We start from the raw sequence: 17036 nt of genomic DNA on the forward strand, positions 1-17036 counted from the left end.
AAAGCCCTGAGCCACCACCAACAGACTCTGGGAAGAGGAGGCTATCCAACCCAGGGCTGAGGCTACGAGTCGAGAAAGAGCAGCGAGAAATTTCGGCCAGCACCTCCGGGTACAGCCCCCACGGACCGGCCCAACTCTCCAGGGGTTGGGGAGACGCCGGACGGCCTTGGGGTGGGGCAAAGGGTAAGCTCCTAACTCTGCAAGCAAAATAGGCAGTGCGCACCAGCGAGCAGAGGGTGTTGGGGGCGGGGAGAGGCCCCTGGACTCCACTTTGTGTTCGGCAGCTGCCGAGCAGTGAGTATCTCCAAACAAAGGAGCGCGCAGCGGCCCGGATGAGAGGCTGGGGTCTGCGCGCAGCTGCCACTCGTGCTGAGCAGGACTCCGTACCCGCTAGGCGAGCGTTGGGGTGCAGGGATTCGGGGAGGACGGGGAAAGGGAACAGGGCGTGCGATTCCTAGTGCGCGGCTATGCATCAGGAGTTCTTGTGAACGATGGGAATGGCAACTATCAGAGCTAAGGGGGAGAAAAAGAGCCGGAGTGAGCAAAACAAAGAGCGAGTGTGGGCCGCAGTGACTTCATGCCTCACCAATGTCCCGCCCACGCTGCTTCGAGCTGTTGCTGCTGCTGCCGCCGGAGCCGCCGCGCCTGCTGGAGGCCGGGGCGAGGCGCTCGGTAGCGTGGGGCGGTTTCCTAGCAACTCGCGGCCCCAAGAGCGAACAGCTATCTGCACATTGGGAGCCAACCCCGTGGGCCGGGGCAGGACCACTCCTCCCCCGCCCCTCACAAGCCTCGTCTCCCTCGCATCCTCGCTGGGTGCACCCCAGTGCGCGCCAGCTGCCCGGGTTCTGGACGGCGGGACGCCTGAGCCTCACACTGGGGCCAAAAGGCGAGAGCACGAAGCTCCCGCCCGCGAGGCCGGCCTCCTGCACCCCCGCGGAACCTCCTCTCCTGCGCTCGCGGCCGTGCGCTCCACTCCCGGCCAAGCAGGGAGCTGCGATGCCTCGCTGTGTGTCCGCGGGCGCCGGCGGGGGCTTCTAGGGCGCTCCAGGAGCCTCCTACCCCGGCTGCTGGCACCCCGAGCTTCCTCCCTCGCCAGCCAGGACGCTGCCGCTTCGATTTTGCCTGCTGCTCAGCTGACGAGGTTGCAAAGCTGCAACTAAATGGAGTTGGCCTCCCTGACCACCTGTGGAAGAAGCTCCCGCTGATTGATGCGCCATCGACTTTTTTCCCTTTCGGCCTCGCTGGCGTCCCCTCCCACAGATGCAGCATCACCCAGTGAATGTACATTAGGCTGGTTTTTCCCCCCAGCTTCAGGCTTTGTTTGGGTTTGATTGTGTTTGGCTCTTCGCTAAGCTGATTTATGCAGCAGAAGCCCCATCGGCTGGAGAGAAACAAAAGCTCTTTTCTTTGTCCCAGAGCGGACTGCGGAGACTTCGCTCGAGTCGCCGCCCCGGGCCATTGGCCGTCGGAGGAGGTGCTTCTCGCGGCGGTCGCGGGACCCGCCGTGCCGAGCTGGGAGGGCCGCGGGGGCCCTGAGATGCCGAGCGGTGCCCGAGCCAGCGTACCTGTACCGCTTGCTCCGAGCCGCGGGGTCCGCCTGCCGGGCCTGCGGGAAAGGTCCTAGCGACACTTGGCCCGCGGGGACCGAGGTGCGCCCGGGAGGCGCGAGCGCGCATCCGGATAGCAGCCAGGCAGCGGGCGCGGTGCGGGCTGCTTTGCATTATGTGCCGCTCGACCCTGGCTTTTTTTACTGCCGCATTTGTCTGCCTGCAAAACTGCCGGCCAGGTCCTGCCCCATTCCTTCGGGCGGCCTGGGTGTTTTCAGTTGTTCTTGGACTGGGCCAAAGTGGTAAGTTGTTTTGTTTTCTTTTGTTTTCTTCTCTTCCCCAAAGGTTTTGGGCTGTCACAAAGAGCATCCCGGCCAGGTAAGTGGCCCGGTGTCAGCCTCCATCGCCTTGAGAACTTCGTGAGGGCGGGTGTGTGACAGCGTCCTCCATTGCAGGCGGCCTGAGGGAGGCCAGGTGTCAAGCATTTCCGCTCCGGAGTGACAGCAATAACTACTTATACAAGGAGACGCTGCGTGTTGCTCCCGGTTGTTGGGGAAGCAATACGAGAATGGAAATTTGGAAGAGTATTTCCAGAAGCCAATTTAGGGGTTCTGCTCCATCCTTGAAGGCATCCTCCTTGAAGATATCCTTGAAGATGCTTCCCATCTTTCTAGCATGTGGGTCCATTAATCACTAGCTTGCATTTGATTCAAGGCTGAAGATAAATCGCTATAATGGGAGTGAGTCTTCTGTTTTTTGAAGAAAACTATGAAAGAAAAGGATGGCAGTATACAAGTTTCTTCTATCACAGTGCTCGGCCTGAATGAATTAAAAACATTTAAGGAATATCCTTACTTTAAATCACCATTTTTTCAGCTTAAAAAAAAATTCCTAGCTAATTGATCCCCCAGTGAGATCAATCCCTGAGACTGAGACCCTGAAACAGAACCCTGTACCAAGATTGACGGCTTTCAGTCCAGACAAGCCACTTCTGTCAGAATTACCTTGATTTGGAGAGCATACTTATTTTAAAGTATATTGTCCTCATATTACAAATGAGGATAATAATACCTGCCTAAATCACAAAGAAAAACTCAGGTCAAATAGCGTATGAAAAGGTGTTTTGGCTCTTCTGAATTATATGCAAATATAAGGTGGCAGTATGGGATTGTTAGCAAACAGTAAAGCATACAGTAAGTAATAGCAATAATCATCAATTTAGGATGAGTTCTTAACGGTTTTAAATATAAGTCATACATTTGTTTTTGCCAACGCAATGACTATTGCCATACTATTAGAGCCTTTCTCTGACCTCCTGTTGAAGAACTGTTGTAACTGTTTGTAGGCTAAAATTTTCTCCTAGCTTTGAATTGATGTGTCAAGTTTCTGCCTGAAGCTGATTAAAATGGTCAAGTCATAACTTTATAAATAAGGCTTTATAATGGAAACATCCAGTTAGTTTCACGTATTTTTTGTATATATAGTTGTCTAATATTTGTTTCAAAAGTAGCTTCACCCAGTTATGTGAAATGAGAGCAATTAGAGTAAATTTTTATCTTGTGGTTATTTTTTGACTTGTATGTTGATTTCAAAATAAGTGAAACAAGGCAAAGGAAAAAGTAACATTCATTATTGATTCTCTTAAGTGGAACACCCATTTGTTGCAGCAGATTTTCCACTGAGCATAATTCCATCCTGTGTTAATAAGTGAACAAAGTATTTTTCTAGATTTAGTAAACACATATACAATAGTAAAATGACCGAAACTTGTGCCAACAGAATACATTTTGTCCCCAATACATAGGCAAAGGAAAAAATCCTACTTGCCTCTAGAATTTGCTAATAATAGTAATAATTTTTTAGTATTCATTGTGCTTGTAAAGATTAGTCAAGTTCTCATGTAATAGCATTGTATTTCTATCCAGTGACTATAACTGATTTGAAGCAAATATTATGAATGGGCTCCCTTGCACCTGCAGTTGTGAAAAGGGAATGCTTATCCAAAATTAGAACAAGGCATCCTTTTCCCAGTCTCTGTCAATATACAAAGGTTTCTGATGTACACTGGTTTGCGTTGCAGTTAAAAACATGCAAAAAATTTAAATTATAGCCAGTGCAACTCAGAAAATTAGAGATCAGCATAAACTGTTGTACTTTCATGATATAGCTACAAGTCTCAAATTATATGTCTTCACAGTGCAAATTAGATGCTTAAAGCAGAAGAGAAATTTAGGTATCAGTTACAAAAGAAATCTTGTTCCCTTGCTCAGTAGTTTACACCAAGGAAATGTTGAGGGCAATAAAGCTATACAAAAGAAACCATAAACTGCACAACAATATAACTTTGGGTTTAATTTTTGAGTAGAATTTATAGGTCCCCAATTCTTAGTGGATTCTTAATCATGAATATATAGTGAGCAAGGGAGATGTTATTAATAAAACCTGAACATTTTTCTGATCTAGAAAAACATTATTGGAGTTTGTTTTTCAACTTTCCCTGGTGGAAATTACCGACAATGAGAGGAACAATAACACTATAAAATGGTTAATGAGTAACTGGAAAACACTAAAGAATACCTAGTGGTTAATATTTGAAGAGTTAATGTAGCAACACTGTTCTTTCTATGTTTACTAGTTTTGAAAGATTAAAATTTCTTTTACCTGCATTTTTATATAGCAATATGAGTGACAAATTTCTTTTAAAAAAGTGGTAAATATTATTGCAATGAAATTTCACCTTTTGTGCATAATCAACTATTTATTCTTTTAAATAACAATCAACTAAATTAGCATCATTTTGTAACTGTGGTATTACTTTACCTCAGAAGTATTTCATAGCATGTGTTCTCAGGTTTCTTTATGCTTACCTAAAGAGAGAACCAAGGCTTCATTTTTAAGAATCCAGTCTTCCAAATTATTTGCACGATAAGCATACAAAATAATTCTATCTTAAAGCAACTGAGACACTTTGATAAAAAAGTTGGTGCCGTATATGAAAAGTCTATGTTTGTGTTGTAGATGAAAGCACAATAGCTAATAAGAATTGAAAAATTTCAGAGAAATTTTTGTGCCCCCAAATAGTTCCTTCACCTGTTACCAAATTATCTGAAATTTCACCTTTTAATGGATTTCTTTGGATTAAGCATGATATTGACACTATGTTTCTTTTAACTTTTAACTCTATATTATGGAAATTTTCAAACACATACAGAATCAGAGACAATGGTATAAGGAATCACCATATACCTATCACCCAGCTTCGTCAACTATCAGCTCAAGGCCAACTTGCATCTCTTCCCCTACCCAGTTCATCTCCTTCCAACTAGATTATTTTGAAGCAAATCTCTCATATCATTTTATCCTAAAATGTTTTGGTATCAAAACACTACTGGAGGAGAAACACACTGTCATGCGTGTTAATCCCACAACATGAATTATTTTAGCTGAAAGTTAGGGCCACAAGAATGTTCACTATCTTTAAAGGGAGGAATGCAGAAGTGAAGGAGGCAAGCAAAGACAGACATGTTCAACCATTTACTTTTCAACAGTTCTACTATGGCTCCATTAAAAATATTTTTCTTGAAAGTATGCATATGTAACAGCTTTTTGGTACGCATGTATATGAAGAAGAAGAAATAACATGAATAGAAAGAAATAATAACAGGAATAAATCTACTTCCCCAGACAAACTTTAATTACTTTATCCCGATGGAATCACAGCAGGTATATACCTTGTTTGAGTTTCGTTTTAAGGAGTGCTCCCCTTGTCTATTGAGTCATCGGTTTTTCTCCTCTCTAATGGGTCATTTACAGCATATGCACATCCATGCATGCTGTAATATCTTTCTTCTTCTATTTCTCACTCTCCTTTATAGCAAAAACCTTGAAAGAGTTGTCCATCTGTGCTGTCTCCAACCTTCCTCACCTTCTCTTTGATTTCACTGAAGTCAGGCTTTCTTTACCACCTCTGCACTTGTACCACTCTGTTAAGATCACAGTGACCTCCCTATTGCCAAATCCAATAGCCTATAGTTCATAGTCTTCATCCTGCTTGACGTATCATCTGTCAGTGAGTTAACACTGTTCGAAACACTTTTTTCCTTGGCTTCCTGGACCCACATTCTCTGGTGTAAGCCCCTTTTCCATCTGTGATGTTGGTTCTTCCTCATGTCCCAACCTTCAAATGTAGGAGTGGCTCAGTCCTCAGACTTTCTCTTCTGGATATATACTGAGTCATCAGGTGGACTGATCCAGTCTTAGGTCTTAAATACCATTCTATGCTGACAACCCCAGTCCTGACCTCTTATCTAATCTCTATAATGTATAGCAAACTGCCTCTTCAACATCTCCATTGTATGACTAAAGGCAAAATCAACCCTAACATATTCAAAACCAAACTTCAAATTTTCTCCCTTAAGCTTGTTCCTTTCACACTCATCCTCATCTCAGTAAGTGATAACTCAGTCTTTTAGTAGTTCAGAGTAACATTTTGGCAGCATCCTTGATTTCTCTGTTATCTCACATTCCACAATCAGTTTACCACCTCCACTGCCACCACTCTGGTCTACGCCATTTTTGCTTGAACTCTTGAATGCCTACTGGACTGGCTTCTCTGCTCCATGGTGCAGCCAGACTATGTTCCTCAGGTTCTGTCACCCCTCCACTCAGAACTCTACATGGCTTTTCATCTGTCTGAGATCAAAGGTCAAGTCTTTACATGGCTTCCAAGATCCAGCTGACTTCCTGACCTTATCTCCTTACCCTCTTTCCCTCTCTCACTTTGCTCCAGCAACACTGGTCCTTGCTATACCTTGGATGCACCAAGCATGATCCTACCTCCAATCTTAAACTCACTGTTTCTCTGCCTGGAATGTGCTTCCCTGAGATATTTTGTTGATTCCCTCTCCTTCACTTCTTCCAGATGTCTATTCAAATATCATCTTATCAGAGAGGTTGTTTCTGTCCTCCTTATCAACACTGTGTAGCCTACTTACCCCAGTTACCTTTTTCTCTTATGTACCTTAGCATCCCTGATCTATTATGTATTTGTTTGTTTACTGCTCTTCTCTCTTCTCCCAACCTAGCAACTAGATGACAGCTCATGACAGAAGGTACTTTGTTCTCTTTCTAACTATCGAATGCCAGCTCTGTAAAAGGTGCTCAGTACACATTTGTTGAATGAATGAAAGAAAGAATAAGTAAATTTCTTGTTGATTTTGTCATCAGATTGATTCCCAGTTCATTCCAAGACAGGGCTTCGTTTATTTTCTATCAGTCTCTCTTCTCTTTGCAACAAATGGATGAACTGAAGAATCAAGTTCTATTATATTTATTAGAAAATAACAGAATCTTCTTCCAGAAGAAAAAATAATAAAGGTATTCCTACATGTAGTATATAAGCATGCAAAAAAAAAAAAAAAGGTTTGCCTAATAAGCCAATTTTCCTCTTTTTTTTTTCCATTCATATTTGATAAAAATTGACTTAATCCTGTAACCTCTTTTTTTGGAAAAGTATAGTATATCCTCATGTGGTAGAACCATATATAGGACTATAAAAAATATGAGGACTGACCAGATAGAAAGGTTCTCAGAATAATTTTACCAGCTGATAATTTTTTAAATGTATAAGTTTTAAGGATATATTATTTATTCATGAATATATACACCTGCTAAGCTAATTAAGCCTTGATTAGACTGAAAACAAAATTAGTTAATAATTTTAATAAACCAGAGGAAGTCAAGGGATACAGTTTAGAAGAGAAAGGGACATTTTTAATAGGATTAAATACAGACAATTAATAAGATAAATATAATAATCAGTTAGCATTCCAATTTTATTTTTTATCAGACATGAGTAATATCATGATATAGAAACACTATATTACCTTTGCAATTTTCCCGTACTCCATTTTGAATGAACCTTCCTCAAAGCAAATAAAATATTTAAGATAATCTGGTCTTTGTTTAATAGTTTAGAGCGTTTTCTGCCCCACCTGTTAAATTTGATTTACCCAGGTATAAATAGTTTGGTGTTAAATTCCTCACTTTGTTCACCCTGCCAGTGCCATTTTATTGATCACTAGATGGGCTGTCAGAGGGTAGTGTTTTGACCTAAGGTTCTTCAAACTTTAACAAATTCTGATCCTATGCAGAGACCATTCAGTTTTCTTTAAAAGTAATAAACTATTTACCTTGTGATACAGTCTTTCTCTTGTTTGGACATTATAAGCAAAGATGCTCAAATCATCCTCCTCAAAAGAGCCTGTTGTATAGCATTCTCAGTTATTTAAATGATGTCTTTTTGCTGGTTTGATAAGTCTCAGTGAATAACTGATATAAAAATTGTATTACTTGTAATATTATTTAACCAAATTGACATCAGGAAATAGTTTTTTAATATGTTTATTGAATAACCTAGCAATGTTCATAACCAATCCTGTATTGTAGGTGCTCAGCCCTTCTTGGTCCTCAAAACTCTAGTCCCCGTTGCAGCCCACGTCTACACATTTAGAGGAGTTTTGCCAGCATGAGGACTGTGAGGCCTTATGTATCTTCTCCAATTATATATGAAATATATTTTGTAAGCTATATATTGATTATAAAATAAAATAAGCCATAGAAAAAAATAACATTTTATGTTGATTCATATTGCATTTTATTAAGTTGAACAATTAAATACTGAGCTTTTTAAGTAGATGGCCTAATTATTAATCTCTAAAAATGTAACTATTCTAATTATATCCTAAAGATGTCATATAAGCATGGCTTCTATACGTAGTGGAAAGAAAGTGTAATGCTCATGTATTTTAACAAACAGTTGGGTAGCTGTCACTCTGTGCCATGCACTGATCTGAATGCTTTACCATAGCGATTTCATCTTCATACTAACACTATGAGATAGGTAGAATTATTATCCCTGTTTTAGAAATGAGGAAACTGAAGCACAGAAGAGATTAGTAACTTGCTCAAAGTCACCTAGCTAGTAAGGAGGAAAGATGGGATTTGAACACTATTATGTTGCCTCATATTTTCTTCAAAAATTTTCTGGAAGTTGTTCTAACAAACATTCAGTGTGACTGTGAGAGAGAAGACGACCTTCACACAGTCCTTCCCTGGAGATTCCGGGGCCCTGCCCTGTAACATTGTTGCCCTCACAGAGTAACTGCAGAGGGCAGGATAAAGATTTGTGAGTTGAAGGCATGGTCAAAGCATACCTCCTGTTGAAGCCCCCACATACTCTTAACTCATCTTAATTATACCTCACGATGGTTGTTTTCATATGGGAATGAGAAAGAGAGAGAACACACGTGGCTTTATGGAAATAACCCGGAATGTAACTCTGCCTCCCACAGGATTTCCAGTGTGTTATATAAATGTGTATGACTTGTGGTTATGAGCAAGAAAGAAAAAGAAAGCAACTGACCTGCTAAGTAGCTGGTAACCAGTTCAGTCAAAAGTGTTCAAAGGGACAAAGTTATAGTACACAAGTCAGACTACTGATCAACATAGGGCTCACCGCATTCCTAGCTGCTTGGAGCCACTCTATTATAGCTTGATATTCTATATTGTTTAATATATTCAGAGTATTTCTTCTCCATACATTTTTAATAAAGTAAGTGTTGCCCTGGCTGTTAAATATTTGCAGTGAATAGCCATGTCTAGCAATATTGGTCATTTAGAGCATGGCATTTCCAGTATATGCTAGGCTAAAGGTGTATACTGCTATGCTTCCTTCAGGCAGAACTTTTTGCTGTTTGTGTGTGTGTGTGTTTTGCAGTTTTATAACTTTATTTGACAATCAGTAGTTAGTTCTCATCCATATTGACTGTCTGTAGATTTTTGAAAGTGTGACAATTATGTAGGTAACCAACGTATAGAACATGTTTAGTGAATGTCCACCCTCATGTTTTCTGAACAACTACACATGGGTACAGTATAGGACATTGCTTATTCCTTTGGCCCAGACAGATCAGTTGAGTCTGGTGTCAATGTGCACATCTGGAGTTCCCTTCTCCTTCATGGCAAATTTTTTGAGTGCCTGAGGAGCACATTTCTAAAGCCCACTCTATGGATGCACTTATGAATGCCAATGGTGTATTCTCTGGTCACCACCTCATTGTTGGCAAAATGGCCCTTCTTCTTGCCACTTTTATTTGTGGGATCTATCCAGAGAGCACAAGGGATTGTGTCACTTCAGGCAGAAGTTTGATGCTCTGTCTAAGCACTGGTCATATGGCAGAGAGCAAATCAAAGTCCCCACTCACATGACACTTACAATCTAATTAAAGAGGACAAATATATGTATGTATGCATGTGTATATATGTATATATATATGTATGGTGTATATTATATGTATGATAAAATATGATATATAACATCACGTATATTTTATAACATATATGATATACATCAAATATATATGTATATATGTATCTATATATATGATGAAAAGAAGAAGAAATAAAGCAGAGTGAGAGAACTGACCTGAGAGGGACTGGGACAGGCTGCTATTATATATATAAGATAGTCAGAGCAGGCCATTCTAATAATATGACATTAAACTTCTTAAGTTTTTTATTTCTGTGGTCCACTTAAGGCATTTCACAATCTTTCTTATAGTTTACGTTTTCCTAGAAAAACAAGGGGAAAAGATATGTTAGGATTTCCAAGCTGATAACAGTAATAGGAATATTTTTCTTCTTTGCTATTAAAGGTGATCAAATTCTCACTTATGGCTAGGAAGAAAAGAGCTGTAAGGTAGTGAAGGGAGGATGACGATGATAAATAAGTGGGTGATACTAGGTAAGAAGATTAAACGAAAATGGAGATTTTTGTTTCTTAACATCAACTCTTTGTCTATAATGGTTTCTCAAATCTGTCCCCTCCTTTTAATACAATGCCATTAGGACAGAGAAAGCTTCAAATATCTTTCATTCTATGAGCTTCCTAACCAGTTTCCATCATGTCTAACCTTTGTCCACATTTTACCTCCCTACTCAGTATCTTCCATGGCTCCCATTGTCTGCAGGCTCCTCTACACGGTATACAAATCCTTCGAGAGCATCCCATGCCTAACACTCTGACTCCTTGTTCATGTCCTGTCTCCATACCCACCCGTGACCTCCTTGAGAGGAGAAACTGCCTGTTGGTTCTGTGTCTCCAATGCCTAGAACACAATAGGTCCTAATAAATTATTTGAAGTAAATGACTCAATAAATGAGGTGAGGACATCAGTTTAAAACTGGGCAGCTAAGCAAATAAGCCCTATTCAGCTCTAACCCTCACTAGAATTTGAACTTTAAGAAATGCAGTTTTCTTTAAAAAGTGTGTTCTACCATACAAAGTTTAACGCCATAAAAGACACTTGTCTCTGCTTTCCAGTCCACTCCAAAAAGCAGTCTCTTGACCTTATAGGCAAATCTTTAGCGAAGATCAAAATGGAGGCTTAGTGTTTTTTAATCTACTTTTTACAAATTTGTTTTGCCTTCAGATTTCTCTGATAATTATTATTTTCATCGTTGATAATTAAGTATAAAAAGTAATCATGATCCTTTACCACTGTGTATTTTAAAATGGATTTATATTTAGATTATACAAACTGAAATTTGTAGTCATTTTAACAAAATACTAAGAAAAGCAATGAAAAGAGAAACTATTCTAATCCATTTAATCATTATTCATTCATATTTTCTTAGAGCACCTACAGCTTTGTGTCAGGCACTGTTTTGGCTTCTGGAGTTAAAAGAATAACAATGGTAAACATTTGTGAAGTATTTTTCTGTATGTCCTTCTGTACATGTGGTATGAAAATATATCAGTTAATGCCCACAACCCTCTGAAGTATGTACTCTGATAATTTCCATTTTATAGGTAAGCCAACTAATTAAACAACATTGAATAACTATTTCAAGATCTCTTCGCTAATAAGTAATGGAACCAGAATTCAGGCCTGTGTGAGTTTGACTCTGCACTCTCTCAATCACCATTAAAGACTATCTTCCAGGGGTGAGAAGAGTTCCTACCCTGCTCTGGCCCTCCCCACAGCCAGGGGATCCATAGGGCAAGCCTATCCATAGTCTTAAATCCCCTTTTAGATCATCTCCAGAATTCTCTGCCCAAACATCCCCAAAATACATTCAGGGCCATCCTGTGGGTAGACTGTGCCACTCGTATGCCAAAACCTAGGAGAAAGAGAAGTACACAGAGGTTGGACATGCAGGGCAGGAGTGTCCATGCAGTAAATGATAGGCTACTTTCAATGCAGAATAAAGCTAGATTTGAGAGAGAAGAGGGGCAGATCAAGGGCTATAGGGGCAACACTTCACACAGTGCCAAGTTCCCAACCAGAAATTTAAAGAGTCTGAAATTCTAAATTCAGACCTAGCCTTCTAGCGCATTACCAATGCATATTTTTCAAGATGGGAATATAGAAATCATTTTACTTAATGGTTTCTTATCTTGGGTTGTAACTGTTAAATATTTAGTCTTGTTATGCCCGCCACCATTTGTATCCTTGCTTGTGGCCCTAAGAAATTTAGGGGCAGACTTGTCTAGTATTTTACATATTATTAGGAGGAAGGGTGGCAAACAATGGAAGCACCAGAGATGACTGCATAAGGAGAACCACCTCATGTCAAGGTGCTTTTATATGTAGGGAACTGAATGCCTTTGGTAAACTCTAAGATGTGTACAGATTACACTGACTTCTATTCTTGCAAATAGTGTTGTAGTGAGAGTCTAGTGAATGCATATTTTTAATTTAGTTTTACTTTTTATTTCCCCCATTAATTTAAAACATGTCACAGAAAACATTTTACTTATATGAATAAGCCAACTTTGATTGAATTATTCAACTAGCATATATTTAATATGTACAAGTGAATGAATATGTAGAAAAAACATTTTCATACTGCCTTCATGGACTAAAAGGATTATTTTTCAACTTAAAAATCACTCTTAATGTGACTTTCTGTTTTCACAGTAAGTAAATTAGTATAATTTACAGATCAAAGAAAAATATGATGAAAGTCAAAATCCTTTCCATTAGGATTTTATAATTTAATTAAAACAGTCCAACCTTTCAACAAAAGTACCAGAATCGATTCTTGCTAGGAAATTACTAATATTAAACAGGTATATTAAAGTTATCCTCCATGAGTTATTTAAATCAGTTCCCAACTAAAATTAGTTTAATTAATAAGAATAAGATCATTAAATCGAAATGGCAGTGTTAAATTATAGTGGTCTTATTGAATATATACTCCTAAGACGACTTTAAAAGATGCTTTTGAGTGCTGTTATTCAAAGTACTAAAAGTTCATATTTTAAAACAGCACATAAGGCCTTAAAAAGTGGCCTTTCACAGTAACCTTATCAATGAGCCAACCATCATTACTATACTGGTTCTAGAGACATTTTATCTCTCTTTCCCAGGTGTTTTTGTTGTTTTAATCAACAAATACTGTCACATTTGTCAAAGACAGAGTCTGTTGCCACTCCAGATCAGTACTGGTGCAGTTTGAATATTCTAGAGAGTTTCCCCAGGTAGTATAAAGTAAGGAACCAGAATAGCTTCCAAGGGCTAATTCAAGCCAAAGTCCATGGGATAGATCAAGTTTGGAAGTGGAGGGAAAGGCTGGCAATGAAGACAGGAGGATAGAAGACAAGAAATATGTCAGGTCTGAAGAAACGTGCCAACTGTGTCTTATTAGGTATGTGAGGTGTGCAGTGGCTGTAGGCCAGAGATGTTTTAATGTTTTCCATGGTTTTGGAGGCAACTTCCTTTTGGAATAGAAAGTTGATATTGCAACATATGCCAGTGGTAAAATGCACCCACAGTTAAGGTACAGTTTGTTCCACATATACATATGGTGCCAAGATCCTATCCTTAGAATTGAACTGCAAACATTTTCCCAGGTACAAGCATTTTTCCTGATTTCAGTGGGGACCATATTTAGTATAATTCCCTAGTCTGTTACAGATACTGTGTAGAGAAAGGAGCTGGGTAGAAAGCTTTATCCTTAAGGAATGAGGGATTACCGCAAGGCTCCAAAGAAGCTTTAGAATATAATAAAGTTGACCAAAGAAAACAATTAAAAGAAAAATTCAAAATTCTACAAGATTAGATTGACAGGAGGTATCTTAAGGAGTGCCAAACTAGGGAATATCTTTCCTAATTGCCAGCTCGAGTTGGGCTAGGAGGCCAGGCTGGCTATGCCTAGTGATGTATTCATTGATTGTGGTAGAACTAAGAACGCAAGAAAGTTTTGGAGTGTGCAGGAATTGCTGTAAAACTGGCTGTTCTAGTTGGAAACAAAGGAACTCATTGTAACAGAACTGTATTATTGGCAGAAAAATGACCTAGCTAGTCTTTTTCTTAGTACAAGGCATACCTTCCAAGATATCACTGTATTGTCTTTTTGTACATTTGGTTTGGATTTTTATGGTGAATTGAAGACAAATAGATCATAATTTGAAAAGAAAACCTTCTCGAAATGATACATAGGGCTTAAGTTTCAAGAAAATGCATCTGGAAGATAGTAACACTGAAAGAGGCACTCAAGAAAGGAGTCAGTTTCAGACATTCTAAATTTTGGTTTAAAAGGTCCCTTTTGATGAGTGATTCAACCACAGCTGTGTAGAACCAGAGCCCTAAGGTGAGGGCCAATGTATGTAATCACAGTACCTGCCCTCTGAGGTTGGTAATGGAAATGTGAGAACCAGTTATTAGTACCAGTCCCTACTTCAGAGGAGGTAGCATGTTTGATGCCTCTTGAAGAAACCAAGGTCACATGATACTCAGTGACATATGATGGGACTATGATGGGGTAGAAGAAGGGGAGGGGGTTTCCTGAGCATGTACCTGTGCCCTGCTGAAGGCAATATAACACAGCTGTAGAATGAGGCCCAGTGCTCCTGTTAGGGTGCACATGGTGTTGATACACATGTCCAGGACTGACCCTTGGCTATTTGGAGCTCAGCATAGCATTGATGCCAGAGGTCACTGCTCTCTGAGAACAGGGTTGCAGGCTAGATTATCTGGTGATAGACTTACTGGGCCAGAAATTGACTTACAGGCATTATGAAGAGTCAGATATCAGGGCCTTTTTAACAATTTCTGCCTCTCAGAGACGTGTTTGATTTTGAAGTTAACAAAAGACAAGTGCTCCTTCTGACTGAATTATTTGGCAGTGCAGAAATGTTTGGTTGGTTATAACTGTCACTGGATGTTACATCCCTCTTCCCGACAGGATAGACTTCTCAAACACTACCCAGATGACTTGGGTTTTTTTCCTCCTAGATGGGGTACTTATCAATTCCTTTGGGTATAATTTCTCTAAACAAAAAAGCCCATGTATGGAATCACGATTTTCTTGGCCCTTTCGCCAAATTAGATGTTTCTAACCCTGTGTTAAAACTTCAAGCTCCAGAGAACAGCAGAATTGGGTCTTCAAGTTCTACAGAGCTGCCTTGTGGCAGAGGACCTACTAACTGATCAGTCCACTTTAGGATATTTGTTACAGTTCCTTATTGGCAGGCAGGGAACCGAACACACAGGAAATCCCAAGAAATGTAGAATTATCTAAACTTTGGAAGCCCACTCTCCGGTAAAGCAGCATTCTTAGATACGATTTCCTACAAGGAACATGAGTTCCTAAGAACATTACCCCTAATAGCACAAACTCACTTTTCTAGGGCTTTGAGGATGTTGCACAGTGAGTGGCTCAGGATGGTCCAAATGAGTTGGTTATACAAGGCAGGCTGTTGAATGTTGCCCAGATATATAGTGACTCCCTCCATCCAAAAGTTCACAGAAGATAGCACATGAACACTGGGAGACTGGCAGGGAATTCCAGAATCTAAGAGGGTATTACCAGTAATGTTCATACCCATGGCATATTTGGAAAAGGGTCTTTCATTCATCTCCTTTCTAAATTGTTAGCATGCAAAAGTGAAGTGCAGTGGAAATCTGGGTGTTTCAGGGTTGACTAGGAGGCAAGGAATCAATGACCACAGGTATGCATGCTGCATGTGAGAGCACAGAAGCTGAGGAACAGAGTCTGGTTGTCATTTGTTTCAGAATAGAGCAGAGCCTTCCAGGCCAGAAGGGGTAGGTAAACTGAGTTATCTCTGCATACTCAATGGATCTGCAACATGAGTCTGATAGGGTATAGATACACTCTATAGCCTCAGTCAAGGTGAGGGAGTAGCTCCCATTTATCCACGCAAACATAATCATACTTGGTTGTATATTAAAAAAGGCAGCTTGGGGGCCTTTAGCAGAAGTGTAGGGGTTGAACCTGAATGGGGTAGTTAAGCGTTGGGAAACAAGAGACCTGAGGTCCAAGGGGAAGCTGAGTAGAAAACAAGTGGGTTCAGATATGAAAGATTAGACCTGGAGTGTTGGACGTTGGGTGACGATTTAATTTCTGAGTGGGTTGCTGCTGTTTCACCAGCTTTTACTGATCCAGCAGAATTAATTAATTCAATCCATGATCATTCATATTTTGACTCTTTCTTTTGAAAATCTTTTCAAGACGTGTTTATAAAATTTCCTGCCTTGATAAGTACATTATTCGAACTTTCTTTGAGATTTGAGGAAAGCCTCACAGTTATTCAACCAATAAATCAAAAAGTATTGCTTGAGCACCTACTCAGTGCATTTGCCATTGTACTAGTTGCTATGGGGACAGAGGAGAAGGAAAATACCATGCAGATGGGATAGCTGCGCCTGGGGCACTGTGTGAGCACACAAAGCAAGGTGGTGATGTGGGGCTGAGGTGGGCAGTCTGGGTCATTAGTGCTGTAGCACTTTAGACTTCTGAACCAGACAGGATATAGGTCAAATGTGTCCTGATGCCAAGACAAAACCTCAAAGTCTCTTCTAAATATTAAAACTTAGTTTTCATTTTTCCTATACTTTAGCAGAGAATTAAATTATAGAGCCTTGATTAACTGAAATTTTCAACTACTTAGACTTTCTATACATATGGTTCACCTTTTTAGGCACAGTGTATTCCTAGGGACTGTCATAAAATGCATCAGCATGAAGCAAAATCCAGGTTGTGCATCCTGTACCCTAATAGTATACATGATTACTTACATTGTTTTTAGCTATTGGCAGAAACTGTTAAATCAGTGTGTAAAGATGGGAAGAACAAAAGTACAAGGATTAATTTATAAAATGAGTAGAGTAGGGATATCAAAGTGGTAAAATTCAGGGCCAACTTGTCAAAAAAAAAATTACGTATGAGTGTTGGGGAGCAGTGCAGATGGCCAAAGAGAGTAAGTGCAGAAACAGGACAAAGCTTCCCCAAAAGGAGAGTGCCACAGTTGACTGAGAGAAGGGACACAATTAAGAGAAAGTTATCTGAGTGACACAGAAGTAAACATATCAAGTTAAAGAAAGAGCAAGAGCAAACAGGACATTTTGGTTGATAGAAGAGACATGCATTCATCTTCTCATTCAACAATTATGTACTGAGTCT

At 40.1% G+C, this 17036-nt stretch overlaps 1 protein-coding gene and 1 pseudogene across 1 annotated transcript in view; one reads left to right on the plus strand and one right to left on the minus strand.

The window, feature by feature from the left end:
- The first annotated feature begins 601 nt into the window (after positions 1 to 601).
- The window catches only part of ITGB8 (integrin subunit beta 8), a 78927-nt gene continuing 62492 nt past the window's right edge, over positions 602 to 17036 (plus strand). The window contains exon 1 of the mRNA XM_014830574.3: positions 602 to 1849. Within this exon, the coding sequence (XP_014686060.1) occupies positions 1723 to 1849 (127 nt within the window). The 5' untranslated portion in view covers positions 602 to 1722. The remainder of the gene's footprint in view (positions 1850 to 17036) is intronic.
- On the minus strand, positions 9205 to 10512 carry LOC139045337 (large ribosomal subunit protein eL31-like; annotated as a pseudogene).

Source organism: Equus asinus, chromosome 1 (assembly GCF_041296235.1).
Source record: "Equus asinus isolate D_3611 breed Donkey chromosome 1, EquAss-T2T_v2, whole genome shotgun sequence".
NCBI classification, from domain to species: Eukaryota; Metazoa; Chordata; class Mammalia; order Perissodactyla; family Equidae; genus Equus; species Equus asinus.